We start from the raw sequence: 26,015 nt of genomic DNA on the forward strand, positions 1-26,015 counted from the left end.
TGAGCATTTCAGGTAAAAATATTCTGAACAAATTCAACTTCCAGCAAGTTCCTGTTGCAAAGTGCCATCCCCTAGGGCTGCAGGCTTTGTCCCAGGGCAGGAGCAGGTGACTGCTCAGCACTGATGTCAGCCCAGCCCAGCATGGTGGGCAGCAAAAGTTTAATCCAGCCATGCCAGAAATAACACATCACATATGTAACTCCTTACATAAGATTTTGGATTTTTTTTTTTCTTTTTTCAAACACTTTTACAGACATATAATACTTACAGATAGAATCTTGGACTGTAATGTAGGATCTGTAAACATTTCCAGTCTACCAGCTGTAGTAATAGTTCTTTAATTCCTGCATTTGGATAAAGTGCTTCATACATAAGGCTATTTGAGCAAAGCAAAGATACAGGATATTCCAGGCAGGCAAAATTCACACCCTCTGAACTGTGTTTGTTTCTTGTCTCCTTCCAGCAGTTTTGAAAAACTTATACTACTCAAAAACATCCTTCTTCATCTGCTCAGCAAGCCACAGCTCAGACTCAGGAGGATGAAATAACACCTTAAAACTTTACTTTCCCTTTTGTGTACTTATTAACAGAGGTTTTGATACCCACCTCTGCTTCTGACCTGGCAGTGAGGGTTCCTGGCTGCTCTAACAGAGAGAATGGCTTGAGACAAATAGAATAAGCACCCCTTAAAAGGACAGGCAGCTTTTACAGAGCACAGGACCTTACTGCATGGTAGGAAAGGGAATGATTGGCAGCCAATACCTGTTAAATACCTTGGTTTATTTCCTGGTGGAAACCATAAATTGCTGGGTGAGAGACAGCATGTGACAATCACAGAATTATTTTCTGTTCCTCCAGGAGCTTGGGTAGGGAAAGAACAAGTGTGGCTCAGGCTTGCACTTCTCTGTTATTCCCTGTCTGCAGTCAGGTGAGTGCTTTCAGGAAGGTGCCTTCCCCAAGCCTGATTTTTAACTCATGTCAAAGAGCTGGGATGTTACTGCTGCTGCTGCAGTGAGACTGACACAGTTTAAGTAAGTTCTGTCCCCAGCTGGTGATCTTGGTCTTTTAGTAAACAGCACAAACTGAAGAGTGTGAATTTGCCTGTTACAATTTCCAGGAATTAGACCCTTGCATGGTTAAAGGACAGTTAAAAGCACTGGAATGTAGCAAGGCACCACTGAACATCTTACGAGCCAGGAAGATGGAAGGAGAGGCAAAGAAGGATCAAAGATTTAAGGTATTGTAAATAGAGTTTTGAGCCTTTCAACACGATACTGACAAAAAAGCCTGTATATTCCTTCCCACTTCACAGCAGGAAGAAGTCCTCAGGAGTGACAAAACAGAGCCCTTTTCAGAGAACAATTTTCAGGCAGCCTTTCAGGGTCTCAGGTGTTGACTACCCTGGTACCTCCAGGACTGCTCTGACAGACACTGAAGGCTTTTCTACCATCACTCCTTTGAACACATGAAAGTCCCCTGACCTCAAGCACACACAGAAAAGCTTCCATTCACAAAAACACATTAACACTTTGGCACTGCATCTTACAGGAACATCAGATCTCAGATAGGCAGCACACACTCCCCAATTAGTCTGGCTTGGTTAGTGTTTACTGCAGAAGGCAAGAGCACAGAGGTAACTACAACTGTTTTCCCCACACTGGCTAGGGCAGACAGACAGCTGAAGTCAGCTTGACGGATCCTTGGAGTTCCTGCTGCTTCCCTCTGGAGGAAAGAAGCTAGCTGTGCTTGATGCTGCCCTCCAAGTCTGACAGATCCATAAACCGAACATAACAAAGACAGTAAGGAAATCCCTCACACATTGAGGTAAACAAACAGTGCTATTTGCACACTGACCAGTCTCCCAGAAGAAAGGTTTGCAAACTAAGGGTTGTATGAAATAGTGTCTGCGTGTGTTTAGGAATGAGACAGAAGCTTGGCAGTCCAGTATGAAATAAACTCTGAAAGTGCCAGTGGCTGGATCAGCTTTGAGAATACTGGGCCTGTTCTCAAATACCTGGTGAACAGAGTTAAACCAAAACAGGAAAAGCCCACCCCCAAAACTCTCCTCACAGACACAAGGACTGACAATGGAGGAATGGGGTGTTTCTCAAAACAACGTAATATCAGTTTCTTTATAGGTCCTGTTGGGTCTCTATCATTGTTACAGTCTCTGCACTAAGACTGTACAATTTGTGCTTGAACATGAACAGGAAAGAGGAGTTACTTTAAAGCCCTAATGTCATTTTGATGTTTGCTTTTTGAGGGGATGTTTTTTGATTTTAAATCAAGTTCAAAATTGCATTTTTTTCTAGAAGTGAGAAGTGCAAAGTTCCATTCAGCCTAGTCCTTTGCAAGCACTCCTATAGAACACTGCCCAGTCAAACAAGTAACATATGAGACTCATCAGAAATTATCAGATCTTGCCCCAAAACATAGAGTATTTTCTCAATTTTACTGTTCACCACATCAGGCAAAGATAAATGAGGGAGGATATGGGTGCTGGGACTAAGCCAGCCACAACCAGCCAGTACCTTCAGATAATGCCAGGAGCAAAGAGCATAAAAAAGTCTAGTAACACACTTCCCACACTTGAACCACAAACCGTATTCCTAATCAACACAAGGTCAAGCAGAAAAACCTGTTGTGCCATGCCTGAGATGATATCTTCTCTGTAACTGGACTGGAGAAACATTTCTCTCCCCTGACAGTTTGCTCCAGCTTGTGAGCAGAATTTCTTCTGCATCACTTAGGAAATCTCCAGGAGAGAATCCAATCTGTCACAGCCATTTGCAGTTCATCTGTCTCACTGGACAAGGCCCATGTGCAGGAGGAAAGTGAGTTAACGTTTGAATTGTTGGAAAAAGCTCTTAATGCATTCTGTGCAAGGTTGGCTACACACTGCTTAAGGCCCAGCAGTCAAGGAATTCACCCATAGCAGTGTATTTACTCCATTTTGAGGAGTGTGAGTAATGGTTATTGAGTCTCCTGAAACTGGGCAAATAACTTATCTTGCTCCTAGCTGAAGAAACTAATCCAGAATTTCCAGCTGGGCTAGGAAGAGTTTCATGTTGCACTGAAATTTCTAAATTAAAAAAAACAAAACAAAACAAAATAACTTTTGTGACTGGAGGATTTAAATATGCTTCCTGGTAAAGAGGAAGTTCCCCAGTGGGAAAATACTGTACTGGTTCCAATTTAACAGCAAGCACATCCTTGTTAATGTGCTTCCTTTTTTACCCAGCTGAGGAAAATGCTAAGAAGCCAAGTCACAAATTCCCCTTTGGGTGCTATTTTGGCCCCAGAGAAGTCAGGATCAGGGAGTCCTGTTCACACACAGAGTTTTGCTGCAGACATTTACAGTTTATCAGTTTCTCTGGAGGATGTGCACCACTTCCCCTGAGGTAACACAACATGCACATTCTCCCCTTTGCCTCCCGAGGGAAAGCCACTGGAGGTACAAAGTGGAGAATGTTTAGTCCCTTTATCACAACCACAAACTGTTTTGAAAACCCCATTACCAAGGGCTGTGGTGTTTTTAGAGATGAGAACTTTCACTTCATTGTCTACTCTCCTTCACAAACAAAAACACTGCAATGCTACCCACAGCCAGGAAGAATGACAGTAACATCCTGATAATACTGAATTTTTGCTAATGAACTTTATCAGCACTGTGTTCCAGCCTGCTGGTGCAACAGGATACTTCTGATATTACACCAAGAAAAGCACCAGCCTTCGGGTCAGCAGCTCTCCAACAGATCTGAACAGCTACTCACCACTTGGAGGTCAGAACCTCCAGAAGAAATAAACAAGCTACCTTGTAGCTGTTCTGCTCCTGTAGCACAAGTGGTTTACAATGAAGGAGTGTTTTAGTCAATTATTTTCTCATTTATGCCAGGCAAACTCCTCTGAGTTCCTGAACCCAGCTGTCTTTGGCCCCAAACTGAAAAATATGAGCAAGTCCCCAGGCTGCCCTGCAACCATGAAGGGAAACACACTGACAATACAGTCCATCCAGCACCATCAGGAAAATCCCTGTCACACAGCAGCACTGACCCCTGCCCAGCTGGGTTACAAAATCCAACCACTCCATTCATTTTGTGCTAAGGTCTAGCAGTAAGAAATCAGACCCAGACACCTACAATGGGATGGGGGATGGCTTTCAGCTTTCCTTATGCACACACATCCCTAACACAGGCCCTCCATGGCATAGAAAGCAATTTATCTCCACTACAAGCAAGTGCTTCAGCTATCCTGCTCATCTCAGCACTTCAGAGACGTGAAGATGTGTCAGCACAGCTGCAGATAAACATGATTGGAGGACTGTTAGTACAAGATGCAGAGGCCTCAGCAACAAGACTGCAGCACTCGCTGTGCCAGGCCATATCCCGACCCCATGAGGAGTGTCTGCAGGATAATGGACATCAGCTCTGCCCCAGGGCATTGCAAAATTACAAAATTGTCTCTATATCCATATGTTCTGCCCCACATCCAGTCTGTCTAAATCAGAGAGCAGCTCAAAGCAGCAATATTAAAAAAAAAAATAAAAATAAAAATAGCTGTTTGGAGGATTCATTGGAGGTAGAGGTCCCACCCCTTCGTTGATTGCCCTTCTTGCTCCATATGGGATGCTCAGAAAATTAACTGGAAAAGAAGTTTCCCTCTGGAGGTGACAGTGGTGGAGTTGGCACACTGCTGGATCCCACGAAAAGGCAGCTCAACTTCGGCTTCAATTCATTCCAGACTTTACTCATCTGTGAGTGGAGAAGGAGAGGAAGCAGACATGACCACGCAGCAGGTAACAATCTCACCACACAGAATGTTAGCAGCAGTCTTGGGCACTCAGAAGCACAATACAAATTTACTGAAGTATTTTCAGGAAGTTTAGTGGACCCAGACTGTTCCTGTTAGACCAGTGCTATGTGCAGCTCCATGAACATTCTCCTGAGCCTGTACAGAAGGGAGAATTCCCTTCATCCATCAAGGGATGGAAGGGAGCTGAAGGAGATTTTTCTAATATAACCAAAGCAAGAAAGTCTGTACATGGGGAATATTAAAGGCCATATTTAGGGTTTAACATAAGGGAACTTCTAAGCTTTAGAGCAAAACCTGGAAAGTTTTCTTGTCATACAATTTCTGTGTAGCTCAACAAAAATCCAGATTAATCTAGCAAACACGCATTGTTCATTACAGAGGAGAGATTTAATGGTTGGATCTTTTTCAGCTACTCCCAGGGTAAGGCCAGCTACAGATGAGGGGAAAAAAGAACACTTGCTGCAAGAAGATACCCTCTTTTAGAGGGGTTAGAGGCCAACCTTGATCCTCACCCCAAACTGGAAAAACCTCAAGTAACTTCCTAAATTACAAGACAGCCCACTTGCACAGAATAGAGGATGAAGGCCAGTGGGTGAAAACAAATACATTCAAATTCTTTTTTCTATTTTGGGGAAAAAGGACACAGTCTAGAACTCACCTCTTTGTGACCCTGAATCTGGGAGTTGACAAAGGCCCCCAAAATGTGAGATGTGAGAGGCAGGTAGATGTGGATGAGCTGTGTCTCCTGATGCAGGCAATACAGGGAGAAGTAATTCCGCAGCTCCATGGTTATGATCGCGTTTTCTTGCTGCAAGAAGAGGAACTCAGTGACCAGGAAGAGGATGGGAGAAAGGAGAAACAGGAGAAAACAGCATTCCTCCCCATACCAGCAATTCAAACACATACCAAAAACCTAACAAAGGCAGTTCCTGGACCCATTTGATACAACAGCAATTTCCCTTTCCATCACACAGACTGCTGCTTCCCACAGCTCCTGCAAATGACACGGTGCTGGAGAGCCAGTAACAAGTGTTGAGGAAAACTAACACGTTTTCCACGTGGCACAGATTTCCCAAAGCACAGGCTACCCTTTCAGTCCAAAACCTCTCTGGAAACATGACAGAGTTACAGAGCAGCACCATTACAGAGCCCAGTCCCACCCTTTGCTCTGCCAGGTGCCTGCCCTACCTCCACAATCCGAGACTCCAGTTGCTCCACCGATTCTGGCTCTTTGTTCTGCACAGTGGCACTCATCATCTGCTTCTTCATCATGCTGTACTTGTGCAACGCTCGCTGGTGCTTGTGCAATACCCCCTTCTCGTGCCTTTCACACAGGTCCTTTATGGGAAAAGAAAACAGCAGGTCCATGGGGAGCCAAGAGTCAGCAAACACACAGCCAAGTACATCAGGAACACACACATGTGGTCACACTTGGTGTCATTTCTACACTGCAGATTTTTGCTCCTTTGTTTTCAAGAGGGTCAAAAAATGCTGGTAGCTAAGAATTTAAGAAACAAAACTCCTTGAACCCAGACCAGAGAGCTTAAGAGGCAACCTGGTGCATCACTTCTGCCAACATTTTGGATCTTATCAGGCTTCTTAGCTTTTCTGACCTTCTCAGTGTTAAGTGCTGGCAATTAATTAAAGTGTTGGTTCAAGTCCTTCAAATTCAGTCCTGGCCTGGGAATGTCAGGAGAGGCTGCTGCATACAGCTGACCAGAATATTAGTATTAACAAAACCCTTTCATTCATAACTGAACTCATGTCCCCAGTGAGCAAACCAGTAGCAATCTAATTCACTGCTTTGACTCAAAAGCAGCCAAATCTAAAAACAAAAAGTAAGCTGATCCATACAGTTTAACCAGTCATATTTTTAAATTCCTTGCAGAGTTTTCTCTTTGGCAAGTTCTCATCATCAGACAAGCCGATCAGGAAGACTACAGAGCTCCTTATGGCCAACAGCCACTCCCCTGCCTCTGCCAGATGCCCAGTTTGCCTCTGAACTGGCCTCACAGACAGTTTTCCATCCAGTTGGCGTTACACCCTCTAAAGAGCACAAGCTTGCTCTAAACAACTTTCTTGTTGGCAGAACAGCAGAGCTCACTTTATAGGACTGGAGTAAATCCAGGAAAAGGTTCAACTTCTCCACCACATCATTCTCTTCCTGTTTACCCTAGAAAACAAGGAAAAAGTACATTTTACGTAAGCCTGGCATCACAGCCCTTCACCCCCCCCACACTGTGCAGGCTCTCCAGGGCACATCAGTGCTTATACAACTGCATCAGAAATCTCCCAGATGGCACTGGAGTGTTTAATCTTCAGTGTGCAGAACAAAGACCTGACTGAGGCAGGAACAGCTTTTCCAACTCATTAGAACAGGAGGAGTTGGTGTCACAGGCCAGCGTGTCAGTCCTTTTAGCTCACTCTGCCTGGAATTCCTTGCTTTTTCAGATTCCTCCAGTCTTTCATCTTCCCTTCCTACAAGGTAACTAATCCATTAAAACTCTGAATACCTGCATGTTCCCCATAATAGTTCATGCATCAGAAGGCAGAGACGAGACACCAAGACAAATCTCACTACCAGTTTTTTTTATTTTACAGAATCCTCTTTTCTTCCTGTATCAATAGAGTTCTCTGGAGCGTAAACTCCAGAGAAAGAGACCTGGCCTGACTGATCTACAAAAGCACACTGAGTGTTTAAACACAATGAGATGAAGAGCACTGAAGACAAAACTCCTACTTTTCCTTCCCAGAGTGTTGTGTTCTCACATCATTCTGACAGTCATTACCACACTGTATACTCAGAGCAGAATGTGGTGCTTCTGTCTGAACGATTCTCATGTAATGTTTAAGTACATGAATGTGAAAATTTGATTCAGAAGTAAGTTATTCTGGGTTCCCTGTAGCAGATTAATAAAATGGAACACAGCACTTTTGGACAGCTCACCCTAGTAGTGAACTTAATGTGTGCAGTAACAATTTAAAATTAAGAAAGAAAGCAGGTTTTTCTTTCCTTTCCCTTGCCTGTTACATTTTTTCCCCATTTAAACACAGTCCAGGTATTTCACACAAGCTTGAACAAGCAGGCTGTTAGTTCAGGATGTGAGTTTGGACTGCAATCTCCCTCTTAACTCTTGAAGGGCTTATGTCCACAGAGCTCATCATTTAAGATGAAATTTAGGGCAGCAGTGTACCTCATTCATTTACAAAAAAAATAAATAATATTAAAAAATAAATATAAATTTTAAAAAATGAAAAAAGAGACAAAAGTAAAGGACTCACCTGCTGCACAGCCTTATCTGCCAGAAGTGCAAATTCAACAGACAGACCCTTCAAGGCTTGTTTCAGAGTCCCCCATGTGTTGTTATTCAAAGCAGCCCAGGAAGGAAGTGGGGTAGTGTCTGATCCCAAAGCACTGGAAGGAGATAAGCAATGGTCACATCTAGGAGACAAATTCCACTGAGTAGATAAAGTTATTTGCAGAGAGCAGTTTCAGACCTGTCTAAATAGCTCACAGTGCTGAGCTACAACTGTCCCATCACAAATGGTGTGCAAAAAAATGCAAAAATGCAGAGTTAACTGTATACATACTGGGGAGAGAAACAGTAACACAAATACTTGAATGTAAAAGTATTTCTGTTTTCTTTCCTCACACTCTAGGGAATGCAGCCCTAGTGGAAAGTGAGCATTTCCTTCTTTTATAGAAGGAAAATTGATTAAGTCCTACAGCATTCACTGAAATACCCATTTTTATCAAACCATTTGCAGGTAAACTTTACAACAGTTTTGAGTTCTAAACTAACAACAGAAATGTGCACATCAGCAAGCCCTGTTCCCCCAAACCTACCTTAGCTCCTTCCCAAATATGAGCAGGTCGGAGGCGTTATCGATGGCTCGGGAAGCGATCCTCTCCGCACGGTCCCGGAGCTTATAAAAGCTGTTATAAATATTTCTGATCAGCTCCCTGCTGGCAGCAAACTGGGCCTGAATGTCAGCTGGGAGGAAGTCCTGAAGGAGTACAGAGGGATTACTGGTGGATAGATCAGAGGCAAACCACAGTCTGCAGAGAGGGACAGGCTCCCCTCCTGTGCTCGCTCTCTCCCACTATGCTCTAACAGCTCTGCAGAGATCAGCTTCCCATTAAGGTGTCCAAGTCACATGCCACACAAACAGCCCTAATTTTCAGAGGCAAAAAGAGGTTCAAATACCCAGCACAGACAGAGTTGGCAAAACCTGCAATTCTCCCATGTAGTTAAAAGAGGGTTTGTGAAGTTTCAAGCTCACAAGTTCTGATCTGATCCTACCAGTAACTCCCAGCCCAGGAAAGCCAAGCATGAACTGAAATTTCAGCGTTTTTGTTTTGACCAGTTTATCACTGGTAAAAGCCTGAATTAAGCTCCAGTTGCAAAACCTTCTGCAAGCATTGCAGGAACCTGAACAACAACTTGCTTTGAAATTGCCCAATGAACACAGTGGATGTGTACTTAAAACTTGTCATGGCACTAATCACTGGGATAAGAAGATATATGGAGAACTTATAACTAACTTTTCCATAACAGTCCAAATTGCTCTCCCACAAGGAGAGGACAACAGACAGAATGAGGGCATGAGCACAAGGGAAAGACATCAATCTAGACATTAACTTTTAAATTGTGCAATTTGTGCATTTGTTTGTTATGCAAGTACAAGTAATTACAGAGAAACATGTTCTGAACAGGATTCATTGTTTAATCTTTATCATATTCATGAGACAGAATTAAGCTAGAAATGGCAGAGTCAAAAGTTTATTTGACCTTTTCAATAAAATTACAAGTCCTTCAAAGTCTGGAAACAACTGTCTCCTACTTAAGGTCTCCATCACTGCACAAATGCCCTAACTGAAGCACCTGGAAAAGAAAGCCATTTAAACAAGAACAACACGTTGCAATAAATTCATATACATACCTTGGCCTGGGTAGCTAATCTGCAAGTCACAAATTCATCTCCTACTCCTTGGACCAGCTCCCTTAGCTTATTCTGTACATCCTGGAGGAAATATAGAATCAAATGAGTGTGAAAGGACTATGAAAAAACACAGGCAGTTCAGGCAGGTCTCAGACATATCGCAGCAGCAAAGCACAACTCAGCAGATACAGCTTTACCCAGGTTAGGTTTAGTTTAAGGAAAAACATAATCTCTGTTCCCCTAAGAACAGTTATAATTTTCAAAATACTACACTCCTGGCACTGAGTGAAATTACCTTCCACTTTTCACTGTGGAAACACCTACTGAGAAAAAATTCTCCTCATCCCAGGGAGCAAACCTGTGTAGGTTAACAGCAATTCTGAATGCTGTGCCCAGCAAGGCAGCTACAGCAAGACATGCAAGCTCAGGACTATTGCTAACACTCACTGAGCCACTGAAGGACAGAAAGAGTTTCAAGAGCACATCCTCTGAGAAGGGGGGATGTCGAGCCACCAGGTTTATAAATCGCTTCAGCGCTCTCCTCCTCGATTCTATGAACTCACGATCAGCTGCAGGAAGAAACATGAAATTCCAATTAACGCCCCTCACATTACATCTCAGAAAGTAAAAAGAAAGCACTGCAACAAAAACCAAAGAATGACTACCTATAGTCTGTCAGCTCCCAAAACCAGACCTTTCAGACTGACCACCTGAACAAATATTCCATCAAGCATCTTTGCCTCTTACCAAAATCCAGCATACACATAACTCATGGTTATTTCCACAGGTGAGGTCAGGGAGGAAGGACAAACAACCAAACCTAAGGCCTGAAACCTCCACTTGCAAACTGTGGGCCTACAGAGATTCTTATTCCTCTGAATCAATTCCACAGCCTGTTTGGGACTCCTGGGATCAGCATCCATCCTTTTCATGCAAGATGTCAAAAAGTACTTTGGAAGAATTGCACAGCAATCTGCAGTACATCCATCCAGAGTCTTTACTTGTCAAACTAAAAATATTCTGCTCCTCTTGCTGAAACAGGAAGATTTTCAATCTGGCAATAACTGCAGTAAGGAAGTAAATCAAAGTTCCTGGAGTTTTTCAGGAACAATAAAAATAAAACTAAATATTAAAGGAAAAGAAAGCAGCATGGAAAGAAATTAAAGGAATGCCCTTACCTATGACAATACTCTCATATCATGAGGGATTTTTACTCTTTTCCCACCATTTTAAGGTGGCAGTTTGCTGGCTGTGAGGATTCCCATGTGTGATCCTCAGTAGAGCTCTGCCCACCAACTCATTTTTCTGCCATTGGGGCTGCAGATCTTGATTTTTCTTTGCTCACATTTAACCTACACGGACATTTCTGAAGTTTTGTACACACTTCCCACAGGATCTGCCTCAGGTGGTTGCTGTCCTCCAAATGAGCAGAGCACCTGAGAGATGGAGGGGAGCAGGCCCCCACTGAGAGCTGTGTAACTCAGCAGAGGGGCCCACCAAGGACAAAGCACAGAGCTTTACCCATCCAGATCTGGGACTTGGAGGCTCCAAGAGTCACACTTCTATACTAATCCATCAAATCCTGTGTCCTGCAATACATTTGTCAGTCCATTAATTTACTCAGAAACAAGAACTACCCGTTCCCTTTCCTTTTTCCTGATTGCAGTTTCCATTAAGCCCACTTCCACAGCTTTCCTATATGCAGTCACTGGACTAAAGGCAATCAGCACTCTCTGTCTTATCACAGCTTTGCAGTGTATTAGAACTGTTCTCCTAGCACAGTTTGGGAGTTAATCCTATCAGGTTTTTTTCCTAAAGTTATGATATGTGTGGGAAGAAATGCACCAGTGAATGCAGGGAAATATCAACACACCAGCAATGCAAGGAAATAACAGTCCTTGAGGAGTGATAGATATTGGGGGCTTCTTTATAAGCATCCTCTGTCCACTGAGATTAGTCAGAGAAGGTCTCTTTGCTCACAGGTGTTGCATGAAGTGGAAATTCTGGCTGAGAACACTAAATCAGGTTAAATTCACACACGGGTTGCACAACCTCCCCAAAAAACTCTTCACAATTTACATTCCATCATAAGAATATATGACCATTGAAGCTTTTCAGGGGTGTGATTTTGCTTTGCTCCAGTTCACTATACACCCTGCTCTGTTCACTGTTTACCTATTCTGCTTTACTGGAGCAATACATGGACTCTTTGGTTGAAATCAATTATCTGTTGCAACACAGTGAGTTTAGCACCATGGGCAGGAGAGAAGACACTGAAAAGATTGTTCTTTCACAGATCAAGTTATTAAACAAGACAGGATTTTATACAGGTATACAGCTTTTGAAATAATGAATGCTTAAAACCAGTGTCAATATTTGAGATAAATGAAAAAATGTTCCTGAAGGAGCTTTGAAATGCTTTCTGTCTTGGGAATACTTCTAGGTTTGTAGCCTAACTGCTGAAGTATACTTGAATGAACTGACACTGGTTCCATTTAGGTTGGAAAAAAACTTTTAAGATCACTGAATCCAGCTGGTAAACTAACACTGTCAAGTCCACCACTGAACAATGATGATCACAACCTGTTTTTCTGAGAAGCAACACCTGCACCTTTGCCATGCTCTTGTGTAGAATTACACCTAAAATCTTATTAAGAAAAATCATTAGATACTGAAATTCCACAGGAAGAAACCCCACTGAAATTTTGCATTCATATCTCACCCACAGGAATTTCTAGCATGGCAATAATTCACACCTCCAAATTGTGTATTATAACCTCAAAGTTGTTGTCTGAGGCAAGCAGAAGCCAAGACTTTCGATCTTTTAAACATTGTTTTTCAACAGTATTTCCTTGATTGCGCTTGCAATTTTGCTTTTGAAGCAAAACCCCTCCAGTGCAAAATGAAGCAGCAGGTTTACCTCCCAGCATCCTCTTTGGGGGCAGTGCTGGCACCATGCGATACGGGAACTTCTGCAGCAGCATCTCGTGGAACACCACAAAGTCGTTGTATCGTCTGTACACTGAGCACTTGAATCGCTGCAGTTAACAAAGGGGGATAAATCAATGCACACCTTAGACAGCAGCACCTCCACGAGTTTTGGGGCTTTTGTTGCACTGCCAATACAATTTCTTCACTAGTTCAAAACAGTTTGAAACGCCCGGCTACCTACATTGATTTGTTATAAATACATTTCGTTCTCATTGTCGTACACCTGCTTTTGTACAGAGCTCAGGTTTCAAGCAAGTGAAATAGCAGACCATCCTTCACAGCTCAGTTAGACATTCCATGCTCCCAAGTCAGGAAGGACCAGTGCTACTGCATTAAAAGTCAGCTCACACAACTGTTCTCCTTAAACCCAGCATCACTCAGCACAACTAAATCACTCAGGACTTTGCCAGCAGAAACTGCACACACGTTCTTAGGAGGATACATGCTCACCAAAGCTTGTTCACATTACCTTGCTGGAAACCTCATATTCCACATGTTTCAGAAAAAGGCCCTTCTTCTCAGGTATAAGCTCCACCTGCACACTGTCCTTGCTCAATAGCTCTTGTAGGGTGTGGGAAAGCAGCAGTGGATTTCCCTGGGGCGTCTGCATTAGAAACTGTTCTGGCTCCCTTGGTTCATTTACTGGAGGCTTTGCCAAGTCTAGAAGACAAAAAGGGAAAAAACAGCAGACCTGATAAGATATAGTAAAAGAAGTAGCCTCAAAATATTCTCTTCCTTTGCTTGATACTCCCAGAGTGGTGCAACACAACCAGAAGCCCAGGAAAGCCACTCCCCTGAGAGGTTATGCTGCTCCACACACGTTCACATCGCCGGTACCTCCCTGCTCACAACACCCAGCAGCAGCACCAATTATATCGAGTCAGAGAGACATCTCCACTAAGCAAAGAATCACAGGCCAAATTTGTTCTGTGAATCAGCTAAGAGGCCTGCATTTCCTGTCTGTCCAGCTCCCACCACAGCAGGATCTGCCAAAATGAACGAAACCCTTGCTCAGCGCTTTTGGATCCTGCCTAGAACAACTCATGGAAGGAACAAAAAAAATGTGTCGTTTTACCATGCTGAAGAAATTTAATCCATTAATTTTGCACATCATTACAAAGGAAGGAGACACTTCATTTGACATAATTTTATGAAACTCTTTGACAGTGTGCTACAGTGAGCGTGAATTACAATAATTTACTATGTCAACACACTTAAGTCCAAAGCAGAGGGAAAAGGTTCCTAATAAGGGCTACCAACCTGACAATTCTTTAATCACAGCAAGATGAGGCAAAATCCTTCAAACCAACCTATTTTCTTCCACTGCTTGTAGCTAGAAAACAAGCAGCTTTTGACAGTAAATTTGGCTGTATCTCGACAGGCTTTGGACAGCAACTGATTCTCAGAGAGATGCACAAGTGAAAAAAGACTTAAGAATGTGGCCCCAGAGGACAAATGACATCAAAGAAGGGGCAAAGATGATGACTCAAGAGTGTTCTCTTATCAAGTGACTCTTGCAGCTTGTTATCTCAACCTGACTTCATAACTACATCTATTATGTGACTGTAAACTAAGCTTACATTGTTTCTCAAAGCCATCCTTTATTTTCTACCCATTCCACACATAGGAAACAGTGTTAAAAATGCGGGTACAGCCCTGGGATCTGATCATCTGATCAACCTGAGTTTTGCTCTCCACTCTGGAGCAGGTGGGTTGCCTCCCCTCTGTAAGAGGCATACTGTGAACAAGTTCTTTCATAAAGCAAGTCAAATTATCCCTTCCTTGCCATTGCTCAGAAGTTCTTAAATACATCTGCAATTTTGTGAACACAGTAACACTAGAGAAGCAAGAAGCGTCTCTTTAAGCTTTGATACATAGTTCAGAAAGTTGTTAACTGGGTAACAGATTAACTCTAGGAAGACAAAAAGTCCTATCCTTAACTTGAAAGCCCTGACCTCCTCCTGATAAGGATTTCCCACCTACTCCTTCATTTGCCCTAGGTCCTGATAAACGGGGGAAACATGCAATTTTTAATTCCTCGGATTTATGACTTCATAACACTTTGCCATTTGTTCCATAAAATGGCTTAATGAAACCAAACCAAATCCAGGACAAATGACCTTATCCCACATGCCTCATCAGGCTTCAGATTCCTGCTAATGTGACTCAGAGCAGCAAGTTGTAACACCTCTGCTTTAATAGATATATCACCTGCTAACCCCACCTATGTAGCAGCTCCTAAAACTTTCCAGCTACCTGCCAGAAATTTCCAGTAAAATAATACAAGCTAATTCAGTGTTGACATGGGATACTGCTGGATGAAGTGATAACATCTGTAGAGCACAAGGCATCCTGGATATCCAGAGCAGCAGTTCTCTGGGTGTCCACACTTGTGATTCTTGGGTTTAACTGCTCAAGACACATCAATGAAATAGGACACAGGACAGCAGATGTTGTTACTCTTCTGATGTGCACAGACCCATCCCTCCCGAGAATTCCAGAGACTTCTGTGATGCTCAGCCTCTGGCTGATGTTGCAGAGGTCTCACCAAAAGGGGGTTACTCAAAATGCACCCCAACTAACTCCTCAAGCAATGCCAATCTGTACTGACACACCTCCTGCCTATTCACTGTCTCTGCTTCCCATCGTTCTGCTGGACAACCAACAGCACAAACCAGTCCCTGCACTGGGGCTCAGCATTGTCTGGCAAACTCCTGAAACCCCAAAGGCAAGACATAGGTATGAGGAGAAAAGATGTGTAGGGTGTACCATGAAACCCTCACTGTTTCATCTGTAAGTCCCAGAACCAAACTGATGCTGAGAACTCTCAGGTTCACTGCAGATCTGAACCTCACTAGCCATCCACAGAGTGATGCCCCACCAGGCAAGACTCCACAGACCTTGGACAATTCAGCCATGTTGCTCTTTTCTTGGTAATTCCTCCCCAGTTTTTAATCAATTTTATTCTCTAAATTTGCTTACCAAAAATCACCTACAGGACATGCCTTCTCTTTATCAGCAGTTCACACTCTTAGCTCTCCCTGAAATATTCTGTAGCTTCTTTACACCTCAACCTTGTCTAAATGTGTGAAATCACACAAACCAGACAACCATGCAAACAAGTTTGAATAATTACTGTTTAATTAATAACCTCAGTGTGTCTGGTATCAGCAAGACAGTTACTCAGAGTGAATCTACACCCACAAACACTGGTCTGAGAACACAATAAAATGACTTGGGAACAGCTGTTAACCTGCTTTAGGAAATGTTTATCATGGCATCAACACTAACCCTACAGAGCAACATATATTGGAGCTGTTCTTCAGCCCATTTCTCATTGACTTACTAAAGAGCCTGTTTGGGAACAGCCTCAAGAGCCCTGGCCAGGAATGGTGGATAATAATGGGAACTCATTGGTATGAGCTCCTGTGTTCAGCCAGTAAAAGGATTTACATGCATTGTACCAGAACACTTAACGCTTCCCATCACGCACTCTCTGCTGGAGAACAGCTAATTTTGAGAACATTCCCTTTGGTTTCAGCAGATCATTATCTAGTAAAGTTTATATAGAGAGAGAGCAGCAAGTGGATACAGAAATGAGGTATGGAATGGTCCCCCAGAACACTGGGAAGCAGACAAAATGAAAATCAGCTTTTTCCTACAAGCTAGGATTTTGCTACAGCAGTTTCTCAATCTGTTGTCAATAAGATATCAGGAAGTGGCCTGATACAACTGAAAACACATTGATATAAAAGTCAAAAGTAATACATATAAACATACATAAGCAAACAAGACAACAACAAGATGTCAAGAACTAAAAGTTTGAAGAAGCATTCAAAGCATGGCCTAGTTTTTGTTTGGTTGTAAAAGAAAACAGCTGTGAAAACACTGCATAATAGTTTTGTGTGGTGTTTTGTTTTTTGGTTTTTTTTGGTAACCAGTCAGGTAACCTTTGGGTTGAAGGGAGTTGAGAAACTTACCCAGAGAACAACTGCAATAGAAAATTTCTCTGCTTCATACCATGTGTTTCATGCTTTAGTTAGCGCTCAACATTCATTACTCCACTGGTACAACTGGCCAGCAATCTGCCCTCCATGGAGTTACCAGTTTCCTCCATCCAAATTTCCAAAATCATGCATATATCAAAGCCAGAGCAAAATTCCAAGTACCTGGATAGCTGCATAGAGCTTTCACATGTGAGTAAGCACATACAATAGAGCAATGCCAGGGCTGGAAACACAGCTGGTGAATCACAACATTGATCTCCCTTCCCTGTTTAAGCTCTGTCAATCAAATTTGGAGGCCTTATCTCTATTTTACAGGTGGCTGATGCTACCAACTCTTTATTACATCAGGTGCTAATCAAATGCATTTATTACACATGCTTAAGTAGATGGTGCCACCGAATTACTCGTTATATTAGTAATATATTTATTAGAGGAGAAAGGAGCCTGTAAGGAAACAAAACCTTTGGGAAAAACAGCTCAGATCTCTCCTCCATCATCACAGGCCACAGCTGTGCAGAGCAGAGGGGATCAAACCCACAGGAAATGCAAGGGAATATGAAAACTGACACAGATAACTCAGATTTCTCCCTGGAAAAAATGAGGGCTCCACTACCAACTCCTGAGCCAGGAATGCTAAAGCAGTAATGTAAATATCATTCATCAGCATTTCCCTTTCCTTTCTGTCTTCTCATGAGAAGCCCCAGGAATTATGGAAATGCCTTTCCCCCTTATTGTGTCAAGCACATTCCTCCGTAACTTGTCCACATCAGCCTCCCTGAAAGCTGGTGCAGATTTCAACTACAAATTCAAACATATTCCCATCTTAGCTTACATTTTTTTAAAGTATTACATAATTTGAAATCCCCTAAAAAAAAGAACCACAGAAGTCCCCCCCCAAAAAAAAAACAAAGCAAACAGGACCTTTTTCCTATTAAAGGCTTTACATATTTTTTGAGACAACTGCATGCAACTTGTTTGGGTTGTTTTAAAGAATTTAAAACCATGCAATTCTTATTTCAAAAGGAGAAAAGCAAAAGAATCAGTCTAACAAAAATCAGTCTAACAAAGCTAAGTGCTACACAGCTGTGTGCTCAACATGGAAGGCAGGTCTGTATTTCTTACTGGGTACAAGAAAAGTTATTATATTTAGCTTCACTCTAATTAAGAGTCTCCTTCCTTCTTCTCAACAATTCCCTTGTAAATACAAGCTACCCAATGCCAAAACAAGATAAAATAGCACACATTATCATAAAATTGGATGCTGGAAACAGGCTCCAATGTTTTGTTTTTCTCCTTAAAAAAAAAAAAAACACCACCACCACAGATATGAAGTATGTCAACCCTGCACTAGCTAGTCTGAGTTTTCTGTTTTGTTTTTTTTTCTTTGGTTAGGTTTTTATATTTCCCCTTGTTTTTTTTGTGTTGCAGGTAGTTTGGTTTTGGTTGGGTTTTTTGGTGGTTATTTGGGGATTTTTTCCAACTAAGTTTAAGATAGTTATTCAGCATTTGGTGCTCCTAAAGATGAAACAGAGAAGTTATGCCACAACTCAAAAATAGATGAGGCTATTTAAGCTTTATTTAGTAATATTTAAAAAGCACCTGAATTTCCTAAGTCCCTTGCAGCTGTAGGCCTCTTGCTGCCTCTCAAACTACCACAATCCCATACTCCAGCAGGAAAAAACCCCAACACCAACCTGTCACACAGATTTACTGTGTGTAAAGAGCTAAGCTTAAGCCTATGGTCCTCCTCTTTTAACTATGCTGTTAGATCATCAACTGATTATTCATCTGATGTCCCAAGTCTGGGAATACAAGGGACACATTCCATTCTCAAGTCAGCCATGAGCCACAGACCCCAGCTGTAGCAAACACAATAAAGTGAGGTGCAGCTACTTTGAAGAAATAACAGGATTAGCAGAGAAAAATCCATTGAGGAATGTGCCCCCGAGATTACAGAGACAAAAAGTCAAATGCTCACTAGGGCTGGTTCCCAGCGCTCAGTGGATGACTGCTAAACTATCATTTTTTCACAAAAAGGTTGGAAGTGTAAAAATTCACACCCAAAAAAGTAACTCAGCAAGCGATAGCCCAAACAACTACTCCGGGAAACTTACACAAGGACATTTTGGCCTGACTACAAAACTGGCAAGTTTCCACAACCAACTGTCCTTATAGAGGTCAAGAATAGCCTGTGAAAAGAAATAGTTTATCTTTGTTTTGCTTCTCATCTTCCTTACATGTTTCTCACCCTCCTGATCATGCTGGGGGAAAACTTGATGTTAGCATTTAAGCATTAAAAAATAGCATTGCCACTCAAGATACTACACCCTCCTCATGGTCTTTTCACATATTTTATAGTTAGAACAAGCTCATTCTTATCCCAAATCCTGTTGAAAAGCAATCATTAAAGCTCTCCTCCTTTTGTACCAATTCCACATGTCTGGAACTGGTGAATTTTTCTCCCTCAACCTGCACCAACCCATAAAACTTGAAGACTGTGGGGGAAATCAGTGGTCATGTGCAAATTTTACTGTCTGTACCTGTACAGCCCTCCCATGGGCTGAACACACAGTTAAAGGTTTACCATGGGAAGAAAAAGAGACACCTCACTCCTTACACAGCCAACACACCAGGATTAGCTCCCTGCAATCATTGCAAAACAGACTCACATAGAAGCAAAAGGAACAAAAAAGTCAATAAAATCCACTCTGCAAAATTGACTTCTATATGCTGAATATTATCCTTTTTTCTCTTCAATTGTATTAAAGTACTCTGAACTCTGCTAAATCAACAGGACAGCACTCGTATATGCACTCTCATAGTGGGGCATCAATGATAGCTATCTGGACTCTCATTACCCTGGATATTTCAATCCTGCCAAAACACTCACTGACAAGCTGCTGGTCTCCAAAAAAAATTACCTATGGGTGTGAAACTTTGAAGATCTCTGAACCTGCATCATGATGCTAGAAATTAAAAACAATGCTGCATTCACAGCATTATTTTTCTTTAGCCAAAATCATTATATACCCTCTCTCAGTGATCATCATAAAATCTTTGCCAAAGAAAACCAAGTTTTCTAAAGAAGGCTGAGTAGATCAGAAAGGTACAGAAGCACCATCACCAGAAGTTAATCAGTTCAAGAATACTACTATACTTGGAGATAATCTACTTGGAGATAACTGTTTTATCTCTATAAGGCTCCTGAAGCAGATGGTAAATCCATAACAGACATACCTGAGCAAGCTCTCTCTTTGGTACAGTAGGACATTTTTTCCACAAAGGCTGCTGTTCAATATGTTACATCAGTCCTGGACAGAAATATTCCAAAATAATTTATTTATAAGCATTATCTGCATCAGGAGCATCACAGGCCTAACAAGAGCAAACTCACAGCAGATCCTAAATATAATCAACCAAACCATTTCTCCACACATTAAACTTACCTACTCACTTTTCTTTCCAAACTGGGCAAAAATAGTGTGCACAGAGCAGGTACAAAACTTCAGCCACTTCAAAGAGAACTTTACAGAACCCTCTTAAAGTTTCCTTCAGTTTAACTGCTAAAGGAGTCTAACACGTTATTCCCTCAATTCACCCAGGAGCTCTCTCGTTCTCTCATTTCGCAACCAGCGCTGGCATTATTTGGCTACAAGTTTCTCCAGACCGGCCGCACGCTCCTAGACCTGCGGCGCTGGGAGCTGCTGCTTTCCCCGCTGGCTCGGAGCGGAGGCACAGGGACCGCCCGTGCCGCTGCCCCCTGAGCCGCTGCGGAGGGGGCTCCACGTGCCCCGGCTCCGGCCGGGGAGCAGCCACCAAATAAAGTCCGTCCAGCACGCAGGGAGCGCTCGGCCGCGTGACTCCCCACGGGAGAAGCTCTGGACCGCGCCCGGTGCCCGCGCCCAGCCCCACAGAAGGGCTGCGGGGAGCTGACCGCCCGCGGCCACCGGGGCGGCCACCGGGGCGACCTCCCGCCGCCCCTCCGGGCAGGTAACCCCAGCGGCCCGGGCGCTGCCGCTCCTTCCCCCCGCGCCTCGGCACGGGGAGGGACCCCCGCAGCCCCCGCTCTGCCCCAGGGCAGCCACCGGGCGGATCGGAGCCAGCGGGTCCGGCTGTCCCGGGGGGAACAGGGAGCGGCGGCGGCGCTTCCCCGCAGGTTTTGGCGGGGAGCGCGGCCCCGAGCCCGGCGCGGAGCCCCGTCCGCTCCCCGGGCCGGCAGCGCCGAGGGCGGCCCCGCATCCCGCATCCCCCCCGTACCTGCGGCCGTGCCCGCGCCCGCCGTGCCCGCGGGCGGCTCGCCGTCCATCGCGGCCGCGGTCATGTGAGGCCGGGGCGGCCGCCCTCCCCTCCCCTTCCTCCGCAGCGCCCGCCTGTCAGCGCGGGCGGGGCGGGCGGGCAGAGCCGCCTCCCGCGGGGCCGGGGGCGAGGGGCGCGGGGGGCGCGGTGCCCGCGGCGCTCGGCTCCGCCCGGGCCCTGCTCCGCGGGGACGTGTCAAATTGCAGCGCTCCGCGATCGCGGCCCCGCTCAGGCAGCACCCCCGGCAGCTCTGGGGCTGCCCCGAGCGTGCGGCGCGCTCGGACCGGCTCCGGCAGGGACAGCGAGACGTCCCCGCCGCTGGCGGGATCGCTCCGAGCGCCTCTGAACCGCTTCGGGATTAATAACACATCTCTCAAGTATCTTAGAGCGTGTAAGAAGTGATCGGCTCATGGGCTTAATACAGGATTATTCCCAAGTATAACTACTTTACTTTTCGAAATCTGAAAAGGATGGTGCTTGTGAACTTCAGGGAGGATTTCTTGTGCGCTAGGAAAAGCAGATAAACTGTTGGGGCTGTACTCTGGGTTTCCAGTCACACAATCACAGAATCAACTGGGTTGGAAAAGAGTTTGAAATCATCGAGTCCAACCTATGACCGAACACCACCTCGTCACTCAGACCATGACACTGAGAGCCACGTCCGCTCTGTCCCGAAAGACCTCCAGGATCGGTGGCTCCCCCACCTCCCTGGGCAGCCCGTTCCAATGTCTAAGCACCCTTTCTGTGAAGAAATCCCTCCTGATGTCCAACCTAAACCACTCTGGCACAGCTTGAGACTGTGCCCTCTCATAAGATGAATTACTCCAAGTCAATTTTGGTATATTTTCTTTAACAGAGTTCCTTTTCCCATGTCAATTCTGCTGCTATCCAGTCAATTAATCAAGTTTCCTATGCTCAGTATTTTTTTCTCTTTCGCATGCATTTGGATTTTTGATAAATTTGGTAGAAATGAACACTAAGCTATTCAGAAAAGCACAAAAATATGAACATTTGAAATGCAAATACGCTTTCCAAAACTGCATAAAAACAAGAACTGCAGCATGTATGAGCACCCCTCATTAGTGATTTTTTCCCCCACTTCCTGTACTTTATTAGTCAGGAAAGATATGGTTGACAGTGATGAGAAAAAAGGTACATGTTTTGTACAGTGACTTTCCTGAAAACATCATCAGACATGAAAAAATCCTTATAGATTCTGGACCTCCAGTTTGAGATATTAATTAATACTGCTTCATGGTTTCAATATCCAAAGTATTGAATGAATTCACTAATTAATGTTACTGATATTTCTTAATAATGGGAAGCTAAATAATCACCTGCACTGTATGCAGAGAGAGCTAAAGCAGAAAATCATGAAGTGAGAATTATTTCAGGGGTAACTATGACCACAGTTGCTCGCCTTTGAAAGTTTTTGTGCTGCTACAAAGATGTGAATAAGTCGAGTGATTCTCCTTTTCCTCCTCCCTCAGTGCTATTTCAGCTCAGTCCCCACGAGCGTGGGTGCAGACGAAAGCTGTGTATAAAATTAAAAAAGCATGGCATTATTTAAGCTGAGAGGCCCTTCAAATCATGTTTGTACAGCAGCCGAGCAGAGTTTTGCGTGCTCAGCACTTCTGAACACCACAGGATTTTTCGCCTATATAGCATTTTTTGGAGAAAATGAATGGAGGAATCAACATGTTCTCATTTAGCTATAGATTTTTGATTGGTCTGTACTTAAGCTAATAGCATAACTATTTATTTGGTATAAATAAGATATTCTCAACTGAAGATTGCTTCGGAGTCTTGATGAAAAATACTGTGAAAAATAATTCAATTGCAGAAATAATTTTTCAACGGGGCTAGAAAGAGTCTGCTTGACGTAAGTTATTGAACACTTCTGTATTTGCTGTAACTGCAGCAAAAGCTTCTGGAAAACCTTGAGCATAAAGAAACAATAAACACTAAAGAAAAAAAAGGACACATGTCAGAGAATCACTCAATGGTTTTGGATGGAAGGGACCTTAAAGATCATTTTGTTACGACCCCATTCTGTGAGCAGGGACACCTTCCACTGTCCCAGGTTGCTCCAAGCCCTGTCCAACCTGACCTTGGATACCTCCAGGGATGGGGCAGCCACAGCTGCTCTGGGCAACCTGTGCCAGGACTTTACCACCCCCACAGGGTAGTTTTTACCTATTATCGAATTGAAACCTACTCTCTTTCAATTGAAAGCCATTCCCCCTTTTAATTAGTCTCTCTCCATCTTTCTTGCAGGCCCCTTCAGGTATTGAAAGGCCAGAGTCAGATCACACTGAAACCTTCTCTTCTCCAGGCTGGACAATCCCAGTTCTCTCGGCCTTTCCCTCAGGAGAGCTGCTCCATCCCTTGGTCATGTTAGTGGCCTCCTCTGGACTTGTTCCAGTCAGTGTCAGTGTCCTTCCTGTGCTGGGACCCCAGAGCTGGATGCAGGACTGAGGCTGGGTCTCACCACAGCAGAGCAGAGGGGCTGAAACAGCAGGTTCCAGGTGACAAAAGCACTGCAGAAATAGATCCCTACCCCAGGCCCTGCCTCACAACGTGTCATTCCTGGCACGTCCTGTCAGGATTAGATGAAATTTCATACAAGAACTTGCTTACTCCTTCAGAATTCAGTTTAGGAAACAGAGCTGTCAGCTCCACTATTCTCAGATCACCTGCACGCAATAAAATTCATGAGGCACTGCTGGTTGGAGAGCTGTTTTATAAAAAGCCATTCCTGCAAGATTTTTTTTCCCCCAAATTTCCCATTGATTAGGAGTTTTGCATGTGGAGTACTTAAAGGAACAGGCTTCAGCTGCCAGTGCCAAAATCTCTGGTTTTAAGTTGTTCCGCTCTCTCTCAGATTGCTGAGTAAGGGCTGGAAGGAAAAAGAATAGCAATGAGATAGGACAGGGACTGAGGGGAAATTTCAACAGAGAAAGGAAAGGGAGAAGGAAGGAAGAGCAGATAAATCAAAAGTTGCTGAAAAGTACAGGAAAGTGCAAAGAGCAGCCCATGCAATGTCAGGGAACGGAGAGTCCAATGTTTAGATCCACTGTTTAACCAAAGAGACTGGAAAAGTGCAAACAGGAAGAAGGGCAACTGCAGAAATTGCACATTCTAGCAATGCAGACAACTGTATTTGGGAGAGATGAAACAAAAGCAACACAGACTTCATACACACCCCTGGAAGAGCCATAGAATATTGAGGACCCAGCTGGGACTGTGCTTTGAACAGCACCCATGTCCTGCCTCACATTTGAAAAAATATCTGGTTGTGATGGCAGGAAGCAGCACTTTCTGTTCACTTTAGAGCGTCAGTGCTGATGCTGACCGGGAAGTCAGGGTCTGCTCAGCTACCATGATATAATGAGGGGAAAAAATTGCTGCACAAAGTGCCAGTCATCGTTTCCATTCATTGGAGCTGCCGTCAATAGGGAATGGACACACTCAGCCAGTGGAGCTGGAGTTCGGATGCCATCGTGTGACTCCCTGAGAAATTACACAACTGGCGTGTCTGCCTTAGTGTCTTAAACATCTGCCCTCAAGAGTTTGTCTAAACATGAAAGATGCTGCAATATAAGACAAGGTCTAATTTTAAAATGCCATGTGCAGTACCTGCTCTGCCCTTTGTTTTGTTTTGTTTTGTTTTTGCTTTTTAATGTTTTTTAAACATTGTCCGTTTTGATAATTGATTGCAAGCATTGGGATAAAAAAAGAAATCCTACTCAAAATGCAAGTGTTCGACTCCGAATTTGAACAGACAAGCCATTTCTCCAGAACTTTTTCCTCTAATGTTGTCACCTCAAGATGGTATCTGAGGCAAATTCCAAGTTCTCTGAGCCGCTCTGAATAGATTATACATTTATATATTAACACACACGGTGACAAAAGTCACATTTCACGTATTCTTCATCATCCTGAGGTGCCCGGAACAGAAGGCGGTGCTTTAATCGATAACGTGTCACGTCTTTCAGCTCACTCGTGAAGAGAGGGGAGCTTTACCAGTTCAGAAACCATTTAAAAATCACGCTAAGAGCCCAAGACTGTGCACGGTGACCCCTCAGATCACTGAGGGTGTGCCCGGCTGCACCGGGAGGTCACGGCACCTTTAAGGCTTCTCGCGGGGCAGGCAGAGATGCCGTGGCATGGCCACTGTCAACTTGAACTTCAGGAAAAGTGTTATTTAAGACCCACATAGGTCACGCTGGGACTAAAACAGCGTTCGGAAGCCGCCCGGCCACGGCCGCCGCCGGCGCCCCCTCAGCTCCCGGTGCCGCCATCCCGCCCGGCTGATGTGGCGCTCCCGCCGGGCCGTACCACACGGCCCCGCCGCCGCGGGTGGTGCGCTGACCCACCGCCCTCGCCGCGCCCCGGGACAACCGCGTCGATATCGGCGAATCACCGCGCGCCTCCCCCTCTGCATCAGCTTGGTAGCGCCCGCGCGCGCACAGACTGCCTTCGAGCGAAGCCATGGTGAAAGGTTGTAGGGGGCCGCTAGGGCGAGTTTCGTGCTAGTGCGCTGTGCTGTCACCACGGCACTGTCCTGTCACCGGCTGCCCAGCGCTGGAAAGCGACATGTGCTGAGCGGCCGCACACGCAGGGAGTTTTCACTGAGCGTCGGCGCAGTTAAATGTAACGGCGCCCCCCAAAAAATAGTTCGGCCGGACCCCACCTCAATAGAATAAAAGGCGGCGCCATCTTGGGCTCAACCACAGCAGTCAGGAAATAGGGGTGCGAGGCGTGCGGTGGGGTGAGAAGGTGAAGAAGCCGCCGCTGGCTGAGCGAGACAGGGCTGACAAAGGCGCTTGAATCGCCTGTGTGCAGAGGGGAGAGAAGGCGGCGGCGGGCGGGAGCGGCGGCGGGGACAGGGATCCCCCCGTTGCCGTGCGCGCGTTGGTCGGTGCCGGCGCGCGCGGGCCGCTGGGCCTGGCGCACATGGCC

At 44.5% G+C, this 26,015-nt stretch overlaps 1 protein-coding gene across 4 annotated transcripts; it reads right to left on the reverse strand.

Annotated features, from left to right (window-relative positions):
- Positions 1 to 208: 208 nt before the first annotated feature.
- SNX8 (sorting nexin 8) lies at positions 209 to 26,011 on the reverse strand. Of its 4 annotated transcripts, XM_086854881.1 has the most exons (12): positions 20,201 to 20,263; positions 19,992 to 20,065; positions 13,217 to 13,407; positions 12,677 to 12,794; positions 10,204 to 10,325; positions 9,757 to 9,837; positions 8,660 to 8,820; positions 8,095 to 8,227; positions 6,917 to 6,985; positions 6,001 to 6,150; positions 5,471 to 5,620; positions 209 to 4,751 (listed from the first exon to the last, which is right to left on the reverse strand). In XM_086854881.1, the coding sequence occupies exons 2-12, from the start codon at positions 20,023 to 20,025 to the stop codon at positions 4,638 to 4,640; spliced, it is 1,323 nt and encodes a 440-aa protein (XP_086711007.1). In that variant the 5' UTR covers positions 20,026 to 20,065; positions 20,201 to 20,263; the 3' UTR covers positions 209 to 4,637. The 4 variants fall into 4 exon arrangements, with proteins under 4 accessions (XP_086711007.1, XP_086711009.1, XP_086711006.1 ...); XM_086854883.1 differs by lacking the exons at positions 19,992 to 20,065; positions 20,201 to 20,263 and adding an exon at positions 25,747 to 26,011; XM_086854880.1 differs by lacking the exons at positions 19,992 to 20,065; positions 20,201 to 20,263 and adding an exon at positions 21,012 to 21,123.
- Between the last annotated feature and the right edge of the window lie 4 nt (positions 26,012 to 26,015).

This window comes from Cyanistes caeruleus, chromosome 17 (assembly GCF_971803275.1).
Source record: "Cyanistes caeruleus chromosome 17, bCyaCae1.hap1.1, whole genome shotgun sequence".
NCBI lineage: Eukaryota > Metazoa > Chordata > Aves > Passeriformes > Paridae > Cyanistes > Cyanistes caeruleus.

Bases quoted from the DNA above. Each gene is read 5' to 3' on its own strand.
- SNX8 (XM_086854880.1), bottom strand. From the start codon at position 21,075: ATGACCGCGGCCGCGATGGACGGCGAGCCGCCCGCGGGCACGGCGGGC. The intron at 12,795-13,216 runs GTAATGTGAACA...TGTTAACTGCAG, and splicing joins AATATGAGGTTTCCAGCAAG to CGATTCAAGTGCTCAGTGTA. The intron at 6,151-6,916 runs GTGAGCTCTGCT...TTTCCCATAAAG, and splicing joins ATTTACTCCAGTCCTATAAA to GACCTGTGTGAAAGGCACGA.